The 19,769-nt window shown below is 48.3% G+C and overlaps 3 protein-coding genes across 3 annotated transcripts; all 3 read left to right on the top strand.

Moving 5' to 3' along the window:
* The first annotated feature begins 91 nt into the window (after positions 1-91).
* Positions 92-2,749, top strand: LOC127475971 (inositol 1,4,5-trisphosphate receptor-interacting protein-like 1). Its single transcript, XM_051798251.1, has 2 exons — positions 92-97; positions 528-2,749. The coding sequence occupies exon 2, from the start codon at positions 531-533 to the stop codon at positions 1,464-1,466; it is 936 nt and encodes a 311-aa protein (XP_051654211.1). The 5' UTR covers positions 92-97; positions 528-530; the 3' UTR covers positions 1,467-2,749.
* A 134-nt stretch (positions 2,750-2,883) lies between these two features.
* Positions 2,884-5,541, top strand: LOC127475973 (inositol 1,4,5-trisphosphate receptor-interacting protein-like 1). Its single transcript, XM_051798253.1, has 2 exons — positions 2,884-2,889; positions 3,320-5,541. Exon 2 carries the CDS (start codon positions 3,323-3,325, stop codon positions 4,256-4,258), a length of 936 nt encoding a protein of 311 aa, XP_051654213.1. The 5' UTR covers positions 2,884-2,889; positions 3,320-3,322; the 3' UTR covers positions 4,259-5,541.
* A 134-nt stretch (positions 5,542-5,675) lies between these two features.
* LOC127475959 (inositol 1,4,5-trisphosphate receptor-interacting protein-like 1) lies at positions 5,676-8,191 on the top strand. Its single transcript, XM_051798231.1, has 2 exons — positions 5,676-5,681; positions 6,112-8,191. The coding sequence occupies exon 2, from the start codon at positions 6,115-6,117 to the stop codon at positions 7,120-7,122; it is 1,008 nt and encodes a 335-aa protein (XP_051654191.1). The 5' UTR covers positions 5,676-5,681; positions 6,112-6,114; the 3' UTR covers positions 7,123-8,191.
* The last annotated feature ends 11,578 nt before the right edge of the window (positions 8,192-19,769 follow it).

Genomic DNA, 19,769 nt, shown 5'->3' with positions numbered 1-19,769 from the left:
CTGTGGCGTCTGTGACATCACGGAGGACAGGTCACAATGGGAGCTGTCCCTAAGGACAACAGCGGGCAGCCCCAGGGCAGTTGGACTTGGGCGATCAGTGAGTACAGATGCAGGGGGAAGGCTGGGATGGATGGGGGATGGGGATGATGTCCAGGGGGTTTGTAGCCCTGAGGGAAAGCTGAGCCCCTCCCAGCAGGGCCCGGTTATGCCCCTGGGGCCTGGCACACATCTGTTCAGGGCTCTCTGTGGTGGTAGGTGCCCAAAGAGGTTTTGGGGATGGGCCGGCCGCAGCTGGCTCCATGGGATGCTGCGGTGTGGCAGGGTTGGGGTCTCGGGAGGCTCTGCGAGGGTGTCTCTTGCCTTTTGCCGGGGCACAGCCCAGCCAGGGGCTGACAAGGAGGCTCCGGGCTGGGGCAGGATGGGCCCTGTGCTGTCTGCAGCCAGGCGCTGCCTTCCCTTCAAGCCTCGATGCCCATGCTCCCTGCCACCCCGAGCCGCTGAGCAAACTTGTCTCCCATCTCCTGCAGGCCATGGATTCAGCACTTGTGCTCCTCCTGGCTGTGCTGGCCGTCCTGCCCAAGCCGACCCACGATCGCCCGAGCGATGCAGTCGCTGCGGAGCTGATGAAGAGACGGCAGATTTTTCTCGAGGAGAAGATGAGCGAGCTGCGGGAGGAAATGGAGTGGAGGAGGGCCCTGGAAAAAGTTCCACTCCTGTGGATCTTGCAGCACTGGCTCTTCTGGGCGGCTGCAGTGGCTGTGCTCTGCTGGCTGGCCTGGCGCCGTCAGCGGGACAGCCGGCGAGGAGAGGAGGAAGAAGAGCTCGGCGCAGCAGCCGGGGCCGTCAGGCCTTTCCCAGAGCTCAGCCGGTCACCGCCGCAGGACCTGCCCTACATGGGCCGCACCCTGAAGAAGCTGGTGCGGGACCTGCTGGAGGTGTGCCAGGTGCTCTCCCAGAGTACCTTCATGCCAGAGCTGCACCCGGCCACCCAGAAGCAGGGCACCATGGAGTCCTGGAGTGACCTGGGCCACCAGATCGTCTACCAGCTGGTCGTCTTCCTGAGGCCACCCCCCAGGCACTCTTTCCAACTGCAGCCGCCCGCCGGCAAGAATGTGCCAGAGAGGTGCTCCAACATCCGGGTGGTGCTGGAGTGCTCGTGCTCCAGCACGACGGGGGAGACGTCGTGCTTTGTCCACCCCACGCACGACGCTCAGCCCTCGCGCCTGCTACGCACCCTCTGCACGGACTCCCACTTGGAGGTGGAGAAAGTCGCCGGCTGGGTGCAGGACTTGGTGGAAGCAGCCTGGGAGCGTTTGCCCCAGTGGCATGATTGGAAGCTCCAGCTGCTGCCCTCCTCCCGCTCCTGCAGGCTCCTGCTGACCGGCCCCTGCCAGGTGCAGCTCTGCGCTGAGCTGCTCTTGGCGCTGCGGCAGGGCCGGCCAGGCAACTTCCTGGTGCTGGAATAGGCACCTGCAGCTCTCCCACCTGCTGCTTTAGTCTAGGGTAGAGTTAAGAGTAGGATAGTAGGGTAGGATAAGAGTAGAGTAGGATAGATTAAGGATGGGGTTAGATTTTCCAAGGGTTGGTTTAGGCTGGGCTAGAGTTAGGCTTAGGATGGCCTTAGGCTTGTAGGGGGTTAGATTTTAAGGTAGTGTTTTCCCAAGGGCGGGTTTAGGCTGGGGTAGAGTTAGGCTAAGATAGATAGTCAGGATAGGCTCCCATCTTGTGCATCTACTCCACGTGAGGTTCTATTTTGCTCCCTTTCTGCTTCCAACTTGAAAATAAAGAGAAAGGTAGAGCAGAACTTGCCCAGTGTCAAGGCCTCTTCTGTTTCTCGTCCTGCCGGGCTGGGGCTGGGGCTGCCTGGGGAGTTGTCTCTCTTCTTTCTCTCTTTCTCTCCCTCGCCTCGTGAATTCGTCCCTTGCCTTCTCTCTTCCCTTGCACCCGAGCCCTTTTTTCCAAAGCCCACTGCTGTGTGCTTCTCCACCAGCTCAGGCACTAACAGACCACCGTCCATGCCAAGGACCTCATTCCCCAGCAGGTCCCTCCATGCAGCTTTGCCCCGTGCCGGCTGCAGAATCCGGCACTTTCCCTTGTTGAACTTCCTCGGCTTGCTGATTGCTCAGCCCCCCAGTATTAGAGTCGAGGTCTCGCAGCAGGACCTGCCTGCCTCTGAGGGAGACAAGAGCTCCTGTTGCTTTCGGTCACCTGCAAACTTGCTCAGTGTCCCTTGCAGTCCTGCCCCCAAGACTTTGATGAAGATGTGGAAGAGCACAGGGCCTAAGAAGGAACCCTGTGCAAGCCGATTAGTGCCAGGTGGCCAGTGTGAAGTTCCCCCAGTGCCCAGTGCCGTCTGTGCCAGAGCCGTGAGCCGAGCGCTCAGCCACGGCAAGCTGTGTTTCTCCAGCTGTGTGCTGGACACTTGGTCGTGAAGGATCACGTGGGAAACGGTATCCAAAGCTTTATTGAAATGCCCAAAGATTTGACGGGAAGCCAAGTGGCCGGAGCTGCGCTGGTGCTGCGCTGCCACTCGTCGGACTCCGGTGGAGGCCCAGGCGGCAGGGCAAGGTGCCGTGCAGAGGTTCTGCAGCTCTGCACCTGTGTCCTCACGGTCACAGGCTTGTCCTGCCAAGGTTGGCCATGGGAGTGGCTGGGGCTGCCCACTTTGGCAAGAGACCCCCAGGGAGCTCCTGCCCGCTGGCTTTGGAATTGGGGTGCTGATGGTCAGAAGCAAGTGCTGCTGAGGGGAGGGGTGCGAAGGCGGGGGCTCGTTGGCTGCGTGACTCCGGTGTCTGTGGCGTCTGTGACATCACGGAGGACAGGTCACAATGGGAGCTGTCCCTAAGGACAACAGCGGGCAGCCCCAGGGCAGTTGGACTTGGGCGATCAGTGAGTACAGATGCAGGGGGAAGGCTGGGATGGATGGGGGATGGGGATGATGTCCAGGGGGTTTGTAGCCCTGAGGGAAAGCTGAGCCCCTCCCAGCAGGGCCCGGTTATGCCCCTGGGGCCTGGCACACATCTGTTCAGGGCTCTCTGTGGTGGTAGGTGCCCAAAGAGGTTTTGGGGATGGGCCGGCCGCAGCTGGCTCCATGGGATGCTGCGGTGTGGCAGGGTTGGGGTCTCGGGAGGCTCTGCGAGGGTGTCTCTTGCCTTTTGCCGGGGCACAGCCCAGCCAGGGGCTGACAAGGAGGCTCCGGGCTGGGGCAGGATGGGCCCTGTGCTGTCTGCAGCCAGGCGCTGCCTTCCCTTCAAGCCTCGATGCCCATGCTCCCTGCCACCCCGAGCCGCTGAGCAAACTTGTCTCCCATCTCCTGCAGGCCATGGATTCAGCACTTGTGCTCCTCCTGGCTGTGCTGGCCGTCCTGCCCAAGCCGACCCACGATCGCCCGAGCGATGCAGTCGCTGCGGAGCTGATGAAGAGACGGCAGATTTTTCTCGAGGAGAAGATGAGCGAGCTGCGGGAGGAAATGGAGTGGAGGAGGGCCCTGGAAAAAGTTCCACTCCTGTGGATCTTGCAGCACTGGCTCTTCTGGGCGGCTGCAGTGGCTGTGCTCTGCTGGCTGGCCTGGCGCCGTCAGCGGGACAGCCGGCGAGGAGAGGAGGAAGAAGAGCTCGGCGCAGCAGCCGGGGCCGTCAGGCCTTTCCCAGAGCTCAGCCGGTCACCGCCGCAGGACCTGCCCTACATGGGCCGCACCCTGAAGAAGCTGGTGCGGGACCTGCTGGAGGTGTGCCAGGTGCTCTCCCAGAGTACCTTCATGCCAGAGCTGCACCCGGCCACCCAGAAGCAGGGCACCATGGAGTCCTGGAGTGACCTGGGCCACCAGATCGTCTACCAGCTGGTCGTCTTCCTGAGGCCACCCCCCAGGCACTCTTTCCAACTGCAGCCGCCCGCCGGCAAGAATGTGCCAGAGAGGTGCTCCAACATCCGGGTGGTGCTGGAGTGCTCGTGCTCCAGCACGACGGGGGAGACGTCGTGCTTTGTCCACCCCACGCACGACGCTCAGCCCTCGCGCCTGCTACGCACCCTCTGCACGGACTCCCACTTGGAGGTGGAGAAAGTCGCCGGCTGGGTGCAGGACTTGGTGGAAGCAGCCTGGGAGCGTTTGCCCCAGTGGCATGATTGGAAGCTCCAGCTGCTGCCCTCCTCCCGCTCCTGCAGGCTCCTGCTGACCGGCCCCTGCCAGGTGCAGCTCTGCGCTGAGCTGCTCTTGGCGCTGCGGCAGGGCCGGCCAGGCAACTTCCTGGTGCTGGAATAGGCACCTGCAGCTCTCCCACCTGCTGCTTTAGTCTAGGGTAGAGTTAAGAGTAGGATAGTAGGGTAGGATAAGAGTAGAGTAGGATAGATTAAGGATGGGGTTAGATTTTCCAAGGGTTGGTTTAGGCTGGGCTAGAGTTAGGCTTAGGATGGCCTTAGGCTTGTAGGGGGTTAGATTTTAAGGTAGTGTTTTCCCAAGGGCGGGTTTAGGCTGGGGTAGAGTTAGGCTAAGATAGATAGTCAGGATAGGCTCCCATCTTGTGCATCTACTCCACGTGAGGTTCTATTTTGCTCCCTTTCTGCTTCCAACTTGAAAATAAAGAGAAAGGTAGAGCAGAACTTGCCCAGTGTCAAGGCCTCTTCTGTTTCTCGTCCTGCCGGGCTGGGGCTGGGGCTGCCTGGGGAGTTGTCTCTCTTCTTTCTCTCTTTCTCTCCCTCGCCTCGTGAATTCGTCCCTTGCCTTCTCTCTTCCCTTGCACCCGAGCCCTTTTTTCCAAAGCCCACTGCTGTGTGCTTCTCCACCAGCTCAGGCACTAACAGACCACCGTCCATGCCAAGGACCTCATTCCCCAGCAGGTCCCTCCATGCAGCTTTGCCCCGTGCCGGCTGCAGAATCCGGCACTTTCCCTTGTTGAACTTCCTCGGCTTGCTGATTGCTCAGCCCCCCAGTATTAGAGTCGAGGTCTCGCAGCAGGACCTGCCTGCCTCTGAGGGAGACAAGAGCTCCTGTTGCTTTCGGTCACCTGCAAACTTGCTCAGTGTCCCTTGCAGTCCTGCCCCCAAGACTTTGATGAAGATGTGGAAGAGCACAGGGCCTAAGAAGGAACCCTGTGCAAGCCGATTAGTGCCAGGTGGCCAGTGTGAAGTTCCCCCAGTGCCCAGTGCCGTCTGTGCCAGAGCCGTGAGCCGAGCGCTCAGCCACGGCAAGCTGTGTTTCTCCAGCTGTGTGCTGGACACTTGGTCGTGAAGGATCACGTGGGAAACGGTATCCAAAGCTTTATTGAAATGCCCAAAGATTTGACGGGAAGCCAAGTGGCCGGAGCTGCGCTGGTGCTGCGCTGCCACTCGTCGGACTCCGGTGGAGGCCCAGGCGGCAGGGCAAGGTGCCGTGCAGAGGTTCTGCAGCTCTGCACCTGTGTCCTCACGGTCACAGGCTTGTCCTGCCAAGGTTGGCCATGGGAGTGGCTGGGGCTGCCCACTTTGGCAAGAGACCCCCAGGGAGCTCCTGCCCGCTGGCTTTGGAATTGGGGTGCTGATGGTCAGAAGCAAGTGCTGCTGAGGGGAGGGGTGCGAAGGCGGGGGCTCGTTGGCTGCGTGACTCCGGTGTCTGTGGCGTCTGTGACATCACGGAGGACAGGTCACAATGGGAGCTGTCCCTAAGGACAACAGCGGGCAGCCCCAGGGCAGTTGGACTTGGGCGATCAGTGAGTACAGATGCAGGGGGAAGGCTGGGATGGATGGGGGATGGGGATGATGTCCAGGGGGTTTGTAGCCCTGAGGGAAAGCTGAGCCCCTCCCAGCAGGGCCCGGTTATGCCCCTGGGGCCTGGCACACATCTGTTCAGGGCTCTCTGTGGTGGTAGGTGCCCAAAGAGGTTTTGGGGATGGGCCGGCCGCAGCTGGCTCCATGGGATGCTGCGGTGTGGCAGGGTTGGGGTCTCGGGAGGCTCTGCGAGGGTGTCTCTTGCCTTTTGCCGGGGCACAGCCCAGCCAGGGGCTGACAAGGAGGCTCCGGGCTGGGGCAGGATGGGCCCTGTGCTGTCTGCAGCCAGGCGCTGCCTTCCCTTCAAGCCTCGATGCCCATGCTCCCTGCCACCCCGAGCCGCTGAGCAAACTTGTCTCCCATCTCCTGCAGGCCATGGATTCAGCACTTGTGCTCCTCCTGGCTGTGCTGGCCGTCCTGCCCAAGCCGACCCACGATCGCCCGAGCGATGCAGTCGCTGCGGAGCTGATGAAGAGACGGCAGATTTTTCTCGAGGAGAAGATGAGCGAGCTGCGGGAGGAAATGGAGTGGAGGAGGGCCCTGGAAAAAGTTCCACTCCTGTGGATCTTGCAGCACTGGCCCGTTTTGACAGCTGGAACAGCCCTGCTGGTTGAACTCTGCTGGCTGTCTTGCCAATGGAACGTTGCCCCTGGCAGCTACCCTGAACAGGACAACTCCAGGAAAGAGGACGAAGACACGGACGAGGAGGAAGAAGATTTCAATAGGGCATGCAGAGGTGTCCGGTCTTTACTCTGCTCCATGCCACCACCAATGCACTTACTGCCTGACCCCTGCAAGAATCTGAAGCATCTGGTGTGTGACCTCCTCTTTGTTAGCCGAGAGTTTTCCCAGAGAAGTTTCATGCCTGAAATGTACCCAGACTCTGGCAGAGATGGCTCTCGGGAATTCTGGAGTGTGCACAAGCATCAAATCTTCTACCAGCTGCTGGTGTTCCTGCGGCCACCCCCTGGGCACTCTTTCATCCTGGAGCAGGACAGCTCGGTTGGGCAGCAGCCAAAGCCGTGCTCTGATATCCGTGTGGAGCTGGAGTGCACGTGCTCAAGGGAGCACCTGAGGGGATTGACCTTGTGTTTTCTCCACTCCACTCACCAGAAGCTGCCCAAGGATCAGATGTCACCTCTGCTGCGCACCCTCTGCACAGGTTCCTACTTAGAAGTGGAGAGAATTGCCAGCTGGGTGATGGATTTGGTGGAAGCAGCCTGGTGGCGTTTGCCTTACTGGCACCACCAACATCTAAGTATGCTGCCCTCGTCCCGGTCCTGCAAGTTCCTGGTGATCAGCCCGTCCGAGAGGCACAGCTGCATTGAGCTGTTTTTTGCTCTGCAACAAGGCAGCTCAGAAACCTACCTGATCCCAGAGTAGGCAGCAGCCAGTTTTTCCAATCTGCTGCTTTAGTCTATTCTCTCTTCTCCATTTGGGGTTGCTTGTATTGCTGATGCTCAGCACCCAGCCACTTACTCCACCCCCTTCTCCTCCTCGTCACCCTGGAGGAATGGGGACGAGATTCTAAATCCAAACTGTAGATAGCTTTACTAATAATAAGTTTACTAATACCTTCAAGAGTAGGTTTAGGACTAAGTTTAAAAGTAAGTTTAGTTTGTAAGTTTAATAACAATAAGGACTAGTTTAATAATAGAGAAATTAGTTAATAATTTAATTTTATAAAACTCTAAACTAAAAGTTAGATAAATTTAACTCCCTACTCCCCATGTCCCCTACTGTGCTTTAATCCCAGTTGCAAATGAAGCACCAGCAGCCACTCTCTCAAGTCCCTTCCCTTCCCCGCCACCCCAGTTTAAGAATAGCTTTTATTAGAACTTTAGTGAAGTTTAATAATTATAAGGTAAAAAATAGATAAGTTTATTACTAACAATTTAGTTTTAAAAAACTCAGAAGTTTTAGAAAGGTTTCTAGTTAAAAGCAAAGTAGAATTCAGTCATAGTGGTAATTAATAATGAAGAGGATCGTAGAAAAGGAAAGACAAAAACACAGACAAGTGATACCCAATAGAGTGGCTCACCAACAGCTGAGCGATGCCACACCCTCCTTGCAGAAGCCAGATGGACCCCCCTTCCAGCTCCCTCCCCCAGTTCTAAGCTGGACATGTCCTTGGGTGGTGTGGACCACAAAGATAGAACGGAACAGTGTGCAAAGGCCCATGGGAAAGCATCTAGGAAAGGGAGAAACATGGAGTAGTGTGAGAGAAATCTCCTGTCCTTCTGGCTCGACCTTCAAGCATTCAGCCAGCAGGACATCACCCACAGGGTGCCTCAGTCGTCCTGTGCAGTCCTGCTGCTGTCCAAGGCCCTCTCAAGGCAGCTGCTCCAGCACTCCTGAGGCAGCAGGACAAGCTACCAGGCTCCAAACAGCCTGTGGAGCCTTGGGAGTGAAGGCAGCAGCAGAGCAGCAACTGCACTGGCAAAGTTCTCAGGTGCAGACACAGCGCAGCTGCTCGGCATCTCCTGCACGGAGAGCAGAAATAAAAGAAAGGAATGATCACACACCAGTATTTCTGTGGTAACTCTATAAGGATCTCCCTGGCCCGTGTAGCTTGGGACGCAGGGATTGCCCACCCGGACCGGGGAGGGACAAAGTGCTCTGGTGCAGCCACATGTCACTTGGAGTGCAAGGCCAAAAGCCAAAGCCCACGTCCAGGAGAAGGCCTTGGGGGTTGTGGAAGACACCTGACATGCAACAGCTCGAGAAGCCGATCTTGACAGACAGTGCAGCACAAGTCCTCCAAATGTGCATGGGGCACACACCATCTCCTCTGCACCCACTGTTCCACTGGGCCCATTGTTCCCACCCAGCTGCAGCACTGGCTTCACACACAACCTGGGGAAATCAGAGGGAGCTTTCATCTCCTGTGCCTTCCTGACTCTCCTCACGGCACACAAGGCACAGCAAAAGCATACCCAGTGCACAGGGAACCAGTCCACCTGGACAGCTGCAGCAGCACTGCCCGACCTGCTTGCTGCCTTAGATCCTGTGCCCTGGATACTCAGAGAGAAGCATGCCAACTCTGCCCAATTCCAGGGACTTGCATTCTGTTGCCAAAGCTTTGATATCTGCAGAGGACCTTTGAGTTGTACAATGCCCAACTGGACTCAGGTCACAGCCTCTCTCCATAAGCTCCTGTGTCTGGAGAGGCTGGGAATATTGTTCTGGTCAGGCTGATCCATTCAGAGTCTCTTGCCCATGTCTCTCTGTGGGAGCTCATTTTTTCTGAGCAAAACCAATCAGCCAAACCAGAAACTTCTCAGAAGCCCACCTGCATGGGAGCCCTGGAAAGTCACGACACTGATCTAGAAGCTCTACTGTCCAGTTGGCCAGAGCAATTCAAAGCAAATCAGCTTGACCAAAGGAAGACCTTCTGGAGGCCTGCTCTGTCCGCTCAGGACTTTCAGGGTCTGCAACTGAGCTCTTGAGGGGACAGGTCAACTTCCACTTGAGAACTCAAGGTAGAACTGCAACTCACATCTCCACAGTCCACAGGATCCCTGAGGCATTGTCTTCTCTCTTATGCAAAGCCTTTCCTTCTTCAAGGACACTTGGTCTTAGAAATAAAGAGAACAGGCAAGTCCGAGTCTCTGCCCATTGTCAAGGTTTATTTGCTGTTGCAGAGGCACACATCAAACTTCAGCCTCCAGAAGAGCAGGTTCAAGCTAAGCCAAGCTTAGCGCCATCTCAAGGTTCTTTTCCAATCCATAGTCCCTTTTGGATTCCGCCAGTCAGGGAAATCTTTGGTATGTGATGGTTGCAGGTGCTTGCTCATTTCCACAAGTGGGCTGGGCTGGATGGGGGAATGGTCAAATGCCCAGGGGACTTTGTAAACCAAAGCAGGAGATGGAAGCTCCACAGGGCCAGGCAAAGAGGCTCTGGGCTGGGGCAGGATGGGCCCTGTGCTGTCTGCAGCCAGGCGCTGCCTTCCCTTCAAGCCTCGATGCCCATGCTCCCTCCCACCCCGAGCCACTGAGCAGACTTGTCTCCCATCTCCTGCAGGCCATGGATTCAGCACTTGTGCTCCTCCTGGCTGTGCTGGCCGTCCTGCCCAAGCCAAAACTATATCCCCAGAGGGATGTGGTCGCTGCGCAGCAAGTGAAGGATCGGCAGACTTTTCTGGAGCAGAAGATGAGTGAGCTGCGGGAGGAAATGGAGTGGAGGAGGGCCCTGGAAAAAGTTCCACTCCTGTGGATCTTGCAGCACTGGCTCTTCTGGGCGGCTGCAGTGGCTGTGCTCTGCTGGCTGGCCTGGCGCCGTCAGCGGGACAGCCGGCGAGGAGAGGAGGAAGAAGAGCTCGGCGCAGCAGCCGGGGCCGTCAGGCCTTTCCCAGAGCTCAGCCGGTCACCGCCGCAGGACCTGCCCTACATGGGCCGCACCCTGAAGAAGCTGGTGCGGGACCTGCTGGAGGTGTGCCAGGTGCTCTCCCAGAACACCTTCATGCCAGAGCTGCACCCGGCCACCCAGAAGCAGGGCCCCATGGAGTCCTGGAGTGACCTGGGCCACCAGATCGTCTACCAGCTGGTCGTCTTCCTGAGGCCACCCCCCAGGCACTCTTTCCAGCTGCAGCCGCCCGCCGGCAAGAATGTGCCAGAGAGGTGCTCCAACATCCGGGTGGTGCTGGAGTGCTCGTGCTCCAGCACGACGGGGGAGACGTCGTGCTTTGTCCACCCCACACACGACGCTCAGCCCTCGCACCTGCTACGCACCCTCTGCACGGGCTCCCACTTGGAGGTGGAGAAAGTCGCCGGCTGGGTGCAGGACTTGGTGGAAGCAGCCTGGGAGCGTTTACCCCAGTGGCATGACTGGAAGCTCCAGCTGCTGCCCTCCTCCCGCTCCTGCAGGCTCCTGCTGACCGGCCCCTGCCAGGTGCAGCTCTGCGCTGAGCTGCTCTTGGCGCTGCGGCAGGGCCGGCCAGGCAACTTCCTGGTGCTGGAATAGGCACCTGCAACCTTGTGCGTTTGCAGAAAGCAGCTCTGGTAAATCCCTGAGGTTAGAGTAGGCAGTGGCCAGCTTTCCCAGTGTACTGCTCTAGTCTGGGGCAGAGTTAGAGTAGGGCAGGTCTAGAGTATGTCTGGGGTTAGATTTTCCCTTTTTGCCCTTTTCCAAGCGCTGGTTTTTGGCTCTGGTAGAAACAGGCTTAGTATGACCTTAGACTAGTAGGGGTTTAGATTCTTCCTTAGTGCTTTCCCAAGGGATTGTTTAGTCTGGGGTAGAGTTAGGCTAAGACATACAGTCAGTATAGGGTTAAATATTCTTCATATACTCAACATGGGGTTATATTTTTGTACCTTTCTGCTTCAAACTTGAAAATAAAGAGAAAGGTTGACCAGAGCTTGCCCAGTGCCAAGGCCTTTTCTGCTTCTCGTATTGCCAGGCTAGTGCTGGGGCTGCCTGAGGTGGTGTTGGTTGCACTATGCTAGTATGTTTATATTTGGGTTCAAGGCCAGCCAACACTTTTTGTATCCTGATTAGTGCATTTTTAATTTGAAATTGTCACAGCCCTGTGCTTTTGCTACACAAGTCTTCTCTGTTTGCAGTAAATAAAACCTACATTAGATAACATGGGAGATCTGAAGGCAAACCTCCTCAAGGGATGTACATTCTCCAAACTCTTTCAGTTTGAAGTTTGGGCATCTTCTTCTTTGTGTGACTAATGAAGTTAATGACTCAGCCAGGTTTACCTAAAATAGCTCCTATAACTCCACCTAAGACCTGAGTGCCTATTTGTGGTGTGTTTGTTGGCTCTCTATCTAATACCTGCAACCACATTTTCTTCCTCTCTAGAGGGTCTTTAGATTAAAAAATGCCACACTTGTATCTTTATTGGCTCCAGAGGTCAATGTGCAGAACAGCAGCTCCACTAAGGAGAGATGAAATAGCATAATCCAATCACCTGTGCATCAGAATAACAACCAGGAGACCTGGATTTTATTCTTGAGTCTACTACTATCAGTTTTTATGACTTTAAGCAAATAATTCTGTTTTCTGCACTTTAAGTTTTCTTATCTACCAGGAAAAAAAAAAGGGAGGGTAAAGGAAACATTTTTTTTTAGTAACATCTGTGAAATTAATGCATTGAAAATAATGTGTGAAAATGTGTAAAAACTAAATATTTTCAACCATCCTGACGTTTATTTGAATTGATTGTCTTTCCTTTTTAATCCTGTGTGAAAAAAATCTCCAGGATGAAACAGAAAAAGGATTAGGATTCAGTATTGTAGGAAGGTTTCATTGCCAATGTTGACTTTTATGTTTTCCTATAATTTGGAATAGAGGAAAATAAGCTCCTTTGTATCCTCTAATTCTTCATTTAAACCTAATTGCTTAATTATTCTACCCTGACTTAAAATTATGGACCAAAAATGTCCTTTAATTGTCGTTTTAGCAAGAGATACCATAAAAAAACCTGACTGTATAAATATTTTTGTCCTTTAATTGTCGTTTTAGCAAGAGATACCATAAAAAAATACTGACTGCATAAATATTTTTGTTATATAGTTTCAAACTAAAAATGTAATTATTTATTTATTTGAATAAGGAGTTTATCTGACAAGAAAATCAAGGCCTATGTTACAATTTTTCTGAATTGTGTTTGGCTTTCACTACTTTGTTATCGATGCTCTATATTTCAAATTTCAGTGCTTGTGATAGGTTTGGGAATCCATAAATAGAATTTTCTGGCCGATACAATGCAAAAGACTGGACTAAATATTTTCCGTTGACATGATACAGTTGTTCTTTGAATAGTAATTCCTTTTAGGTTTATGAATGGCAGGACTAGAGACATTTCAAAGTCTGGAGTTGTCACAACTCCAGGCTGTCTTAAGGTGAGGTTTTACGGGCCTACCAAACCTGAAGAGTAAGAAGATAAAGCAAACTGCTAAGAAACAGGTGATGAAGTTTGGGGTAGGATCCAGAAAGAACTGCTAAGTTGAGCAAAGCAGGACTCTGGAACAGGGACAGCAGTGATGAGAAACAAAAAAACCAGGTGGATTCTGAGTCACAATATGGGAACAGAGTAAGATCCTATCACTTCCACGAGTAAACCAGACTGATTTGTCTCCTGTGTCGTACTAACCCTGTAAGCTCCTTTAGCACTCACAATAAAACAGAATTAAAGGCATGGCTCTGAATCAATGTCTGTGTAGCAAAAAGATCTTTGTGGAAAAACAAGGATATTTCCATAGATAAATCACTTTTTATGCCATGTCGTAGCAGAGTGGAGACACTTCACATCAACCCGGCGTAGTGGAAGGTGTCCCCGCCCATGGCAGGGAGGTTGGAGCTAGATTGTCCTTAAGATACCTCCCTACCCAAACCATTTTGTGATTCTATGATCCTGTGTTATACAGAGCAAAGATTTGAAGTAGTCACAAAAATGGAAGTAAAAGCAGAAGAAAAGCAAACTGGAGAGCTAAATGGCTGGGACCATACTTTAAGAGGTCAAAAAAAGATGTATTGAGTAGCGTGGCTGAGTTGCTTGTACAAATATACAATGATTCAGACTAAAGTCACAGGATCTGGCTCATTTTAAAAAATGCACCAGAGGATGAAGCTTAAATCCTTCATTCCTCTCTTAGTATCTCCATAGAAAGGGGTTATGACTGCTTGAAGCACAGACTTTACTGTGACTCCACATTAACTCTGGTTTGACACAAGTGTCCCAGTGCAGCCTCTACTGTCTGTGCTGGTTTGAAAATGACAAATATTATGTACTACCTAATTTAACTGACTGTAGAGTAGTTTGCTGTATTTTGGTCCCGGAACATCATTAATTAAGATTCATTGAATTGAAGAGAGTAGATTAGGTTACCAGTGAAAGCAGATCTCTCAGGTAGATGTTGTAAATAAAAGGTGTAGGCTGCATGTGAAGAGCAGTCACAAAACTTTGAACTTCTACAGTGGCTTGATCTTGGATAAATCTGTCATGTGTTCTAGTACTCCATACCCAGAAACTATTCCATGCTTTAGTTTCAATATTTTCTTATTCATACAGAAATACCATTCATTTTGACTGTATGGAATAGATTTCTTAAACTGTTATCAGCTTTTCTGCAAACATGTCAGTCTTGATGATTAGATTATATACAGCAAATAAATATGTTGGTTTTGTTTTAGCTCCAGAGCCACCACAATCAAATTGAGGTTGTCATTACATACAAATGACCAACATACGTGTGTATCAACCAGCTGGAAAGATCATTTTACAATCTGAATTTTCAGTGGTGGAAAATCTCAACCTATGTACTCAGTATTTCTAACCTCAGACAACCATGAGATGGACTTTCATTGTTAATCTGTTTACCTTTTTCTCTAAATTGTGTTTCTCCACTATAAGAGGTTATAAAAATACCTTCAGAGGAAGAACAAGGTTCTGAAAAAAGGGACCCACTCACAATCTACTTTTTTAAGGAAAACCCATTTATTGTTCCAGTTCATGTAAGTTGAAGGGAAAAGAAAACGAGCAAAAAGAGCCATGCAAGATGTGTGTTGCTGTCTACAGATTACCTGAAAGAACAGTTCTGTGAAATGTGGCTCTCATTTTCCACAGTCTTTAAACCTTTTAAGTCAAGTAATGACCTAATTATATAAACTTATGCTCAGATTTCACACAGTCGTGTAATATTTTTAGATGGACTTGAGATATCTTTGAAGTGACACCATAGAGGAGTTAAATGCTTATTCAGATATTCTTTATTCTTAATAACATTGTTTGAAAAAAAAGAAAAAAATCTTTTTTCTAAATCCAACATATTCTGTGAGAATACCTGTTTTAAGATCTCAATGCTTTTTTTATATCCATGCAGTTTTTTATAGCAGAAATGTAACAAATTGGTAAGAAGTAATTAAATCCCGATATTTTTCACCTCTGAAAAACCAGAATATACCCCAAAAAGTGTTTTTTTCAAGATGGACTCTGACTTAAAAATGAGAATTTTTCATGCTATAATCTATGTATTTGCTGATGAAAAGTAAAGTTCTCACAAACTTTCTTACAAAAGTTCTTAGAAATGATGTTTTCAGCTTTACAGATCTTGATGTAAGAACTAATGCAAAGACCTCTACTAGACAAGGTTTCTAACAAGAAATACTTTTTCTGACTGTATTTTAAAATTTGGGAAGAGGAGGCTACATGCAGGAAAGAAAATGTCATGTTTCTGAATTTGCAGAAATTATGTTTGCTTAAGAAAAACTTTGCTGGAGATGGTAGACAAGCTGCAAAAGAGTTTATGGGGAGACCAAGGCAATCATAATTGTTGCTATCACAAATTGTCTGCTGTGCTACAAATAAATAAGGAGTAGTTTTGTATTAACGCATAGTGGACGTCTCACATACTTCAGTGTGCAGTGAACTCTGTCCCTCTGACAAAAAAGGGATAAAAATTATAAAAACCTAGGGAAAGGTTTCCCGCAGAAGTTCAGTGAGATTTAATTAGTTTTCTGATTAAAATCTTTTATTGTGCATGTCAAACATACATGCCTCCTCATCAAGCCTGTGCTGTGAATGTGTGAGACATATCCACAGATGTCTTACAGAAGCCATCTGCTTGCCCAACTCCTCTAAAACCTCTCACTTATCAAGTTGTTGGTTGTCCTCCACACTGTAACTGACTTGGCTGAAGGTAAAATCGTGAATAATTGCCTCCTTTAAGGTTTTCAGCATTTTCACTTCCAGCTGATACCTACAAAAAGTTGAAATTCTCTGAAGTGCAGGAGGAAAACATAAGTCATCTTGAGTTAGCTGATCTTCTCCTAAAGTACCCAAGGTGCTGACCGTGCAGGAATCTCACTCTTCTTTGGTAATAAATTCTATTTCTTGAAATCCTGAAGAAGAAAAATGCAGTAAGAAACACAAAATAGAACCTAAGACGTGAAATCTATTTTTTTTCTTCCATTTCTTTGGTTGTTCAACATTAAATAACTGGACTGTAGCTCGTGATCATCAGCTCTAATAGATTTATACTACCAGATGCTTATTGAACATATTAAATTATATCTTGGATTATAAACGACCAGAAATCAAACTCATGAGGGTAATCCAGATGGGAAATGGGATGTATCTTTCTCAAGCCCCGTGAAGCACTGACAGACAAGACAATTTGGAAATAAAAAAACTTTTCTTTTAATTTTGTGTCCTATAGTAATATTGAACACATCTACCTGCAGCTTCTTTTTGTAGGGCCAGTACTGTTCCTGTAGAGACTAAACATGTTCTGGTGTTGGTTCCAGTCCTTCGTGAGATAGCAGAGGCTCCTAAAGTTTAGTAATGGCTCTTCCTGGCTGGGGTAAACATCTTCTATAAACATGAAACAGTTTAAATCTACAGTATACAACACATCTCATTTTATGAGGAAGGAGTTTTAAATCACAGATGTTAACCAATCATTTTTTTGATGTTGAATTGATCAGAAACCCGACTGAAAGCTGCACAGTGCTTGCTGAGTAGAGAAGCATTATAGCACCCATGGAACATGGATTCTAGAAGTGACACATTAATCTGCATAAACCCTGCATGTGTGTGTGCTTGGCAGAGTGAGCCCAAGCTGTTCTGTTTAGGATTTGACTGACTTTGGTTTTCACAAACACTTAGAACCATCTCAGAGGCTATGAAATGCCATTTTTGCTAACTTGGCTAATGGAACTATGTCCCCCTCTTCAGTTGAACTGGGATTAATACTATTTGCTGCAGCTAATCACTTGTAAAGTGTATCCTACTTCCACTTTTATGTGGGAGCAAATAGCAGTGAAGAATTGTGATTTTAGTGTGAAATATTTCTGTTCTGAACTGTTCTGATAGCCACAGCCACTGAGGCAGAACTGTTTTTCTCTTTTATTTATTTCTTTTTTAGACTTGAGAATTCAAGAGGATTCTTGAGAATTGAAGGACAGGTAGCTGAGAGATACTCAAAAATCTTTTATTGGTGAGTGTATAAACTGACTCTTATTTCACTGAGGGAAGATGTGGAGGTTTTTCATTTGCTAAGGTGTAATTTATACATTAGTATTAACTTTGAATGAATGTACTTTGAATAGAACTGTCCAATATACAGATGATATTCTGGAGGTCAATGACTAGTTAAACTACCTCCAATGTTAATAGTCTCATAATAAAAACCAATGCTATTCATCCATCCATATCTTCCCATTTTCTTAAAATACTTCCTGTATCATGAATGGCATGCCCTGAAACCCAACAAGCTTGGCAGAAAGAGAGGACCAACTGACCAAAAATCCCAGGTCCAAATGGATTGGACCCTTTCTCAGAGGGTGTTGCAGAAGGCTTGGACTAGAGAACACTGGGGCCAGCTTTCTTAGTAAGTGAAGAAAGTGAATTTGTACCAAGTCAATCAGAAAGAATCTGAAGAGTTTACCTGAAGCCAAGTAATTATCTGGAACTGTAATTAGAAAATAATATTTATTTCTGATCCTTTCCTGCAAAGAGCATGCAAAGAGGATAACCTGATGACAAAAGATGATGACAAATCTGAGCAGGTATCATTAGGTGAAAAACATTCATAATAGCTAAAAATAGAATTAATTAATTTTCCACAGAAGAGATGTGTCACTGGTGATTTCTCATTGACAGTGACAGAGGTGGAACGGTCAGCTGTTGGCTCTGCTTTTTTCTTGCTTTTTTTAATGTTTTAAGTAGAAACTTTATTCATAAGGAAATAATTGCTTTGCATGCCACTGTCAGGAATAATATATTTTTTCAAGAAACCAGTGAGAGGACTGGTCCAGATGTTTTGAATTGCATCTCCAAGTTCATCTAAGCCTGAATGCATTGATATTACTGTCAACTTTACCCCTTCTTTGATAGAATAAATCTCACAATTCCAGGACAAATTCATTCATTTTCTCTGCTATCTCTGCCTGTCCTGTCACCTCTTCTTCCCAAGTCCAAGGGGAAAGGTTTTTACTGGCAGGTGAGATCAGCTAATTTAAACTCATCTCTGCTTGTCATAGCTGCTGCTCAAGGATCTTCCTACTGCATCCTTGGATCCTTATGGCTTTTCCTTTACACCCATTATTACACTCGGAGTCATTCTGGAGTTATTCTGTGACCTGTGCTACTTAAGTGCATCTTACTATTTTAACATAAAAATTCTGTATTACTGTCTTGACTTCTAAGTCTCCCCCTGACATTGCAGACAAGTAGGAACCTCGTCCTGAGTTTCCTGGAAGTACTGCCAACAGCTTGGTGTCCCTTCTGAGTCTTGTGCCTCCATGAGCTGCCTAGGCTGTTAAGGTCCCAAAATTACTCTCATGGCCAATTATTTCCAATGTATTAAATATCATATTGCAAATATATGTACAAAATTCAGTTTTGAGTTTTGCTGAATAAATCATTAAAAGCATCAAAACTTTCACACAGGAAGCAAAACTAATTTCTCAGAAAAATAGCTTTCTTGCAAGTCCTGGATTTTCATAAATATTTATTTTCCACTCCTTCTTAGTGAGCACAGTATTCAAGTGTGAGGAATTCAGAAGGTAAGTAAATAGATTGATTTGAATATATCTATAACATGGTGATTCCACCTCCTCCAATTTAGTAGGCATTTTATAAGCACCTTCATAACAGACTGCTGACAAGTTAACTATTAATGGAATCACAAAAACAACCATGAAAGATGCTCAGTGTGATACTCACTCAAAGCAGGGATTTATGCATTTCCTGACTTGGGTTTTGGGGATTAAGTGTCTTCATCCAACAAATATTCATTTCCTTGTTTTACATTCTTGATTATCTAAGGTTGCCGTTCTCTTCTCCTCTTCTCCAAGGAAAGAGTAATGTAGCCAAACTATTTTTGATATTTTATTACTAAGATGATGAGCATTGTTTATTTCTCCAGGGACACGAATACATAAGTTGTTATAAGGTTATATTCCTGCCCTGATTTCCAGTGTTTCAAATCTGTATCAGTACAAAATTCATCATGTGTATCCCTACTAAAGCTGATTTATAAGTTTCACTGAACTGTTATGTAATAACTGTACCAGTTCTACACCGGTATGTTGGAACAGAGCCATCCAGTCTGGACTTCCATCGTTCAAAGAGAAAAAGAAACCAATCCTTTCACTGGATGTTTAATTGGTACTGTTGCACCTTTTACACTTTTGGTTATTTTTACTTGACCCAGGGTGAATTACTGACACATTGATAATCAGGATTTTTTCCCCCCAATGTTTCCCCATTGCTCTGAGGACTGTTTTCACCAGGAGACCAAGACAATTGATGAAGAAATAATAACAGAGAAGGAATCATCAGGAAGATAAGTGATAGCTATTATTGTCCATTGTACTGAAATGGTGATGTTTTTACTTGCCAGTCCATTTGATTTGGGTTTCATTCATCTGAGACTCAGAGCTGTGATCCTGAGACTGGCTTATTGCAAGAGGGATAAATAACAGATACCATTAATAGTTTATTATTAGTGCATGGATCATGAGCTGAAAACCCAGATGATCTGAGTCAACCGATGAATTAAGGATGTAACAGGTTAGGTTATTTGGTGTATGAGAGGTTACCACAACAAAGGATCCAGGACTTCTAAAGTCTTTCCTTAATCATCTGTCATTTAGAGAGCTATTCCCTCAACTTTTCTTTTTTTTTTCTTTTTTAGGTGAAAAGGGATTGGAAATGATAATTACTTATAAACACTGGAGATTATACTTCACCCTAAAGACCCCACTATGCAAACTTGGCAAGAATGTGAACTAAACATTTATTAAGCACTGTTAAAAAAGAAGATACTTAAAAGCACAAATTTTAAATCCAAAGGCCTTAATGTTTCCCTCATCAGTTTTCATCAAGAAGATAACTCTTATGGAACTTTGAGTTGTGTCAGCACTACACTGCTTCCCTCTTCACACACAAGCTTCACTGTTCAAATAATATATCTAAGCAGACGTGTTTTCACTTTTATTTAAGCATCTGTACTTTACTGCAGGAAACCAACTTGGAACTTGTAGACCTAATGGCACTTATAGGATTTTATTGCCTT

The sequence above is a fragment of the Manacus candei genome, unplaced genomic scaffold (genome assembly GCF_025592945.1).
Source record: "Manacus candei isolate 608988 ecotype Guabito, Panama unplaced genomic scaffold, ASM2559294v1 h1tg000048l, whole genome shotgun sequence".
Lineage (NCBI taxonomy): Eukaryota > Metazoa > Chordata > Aves > Passeriformes > Pipridae > Manacus > Manacus candei.
The sequence above is the reverse complement of the archived record's forward strand: the minus strand, read 5'-3'. Positions and strand labels throughout refer to the sequence as shown.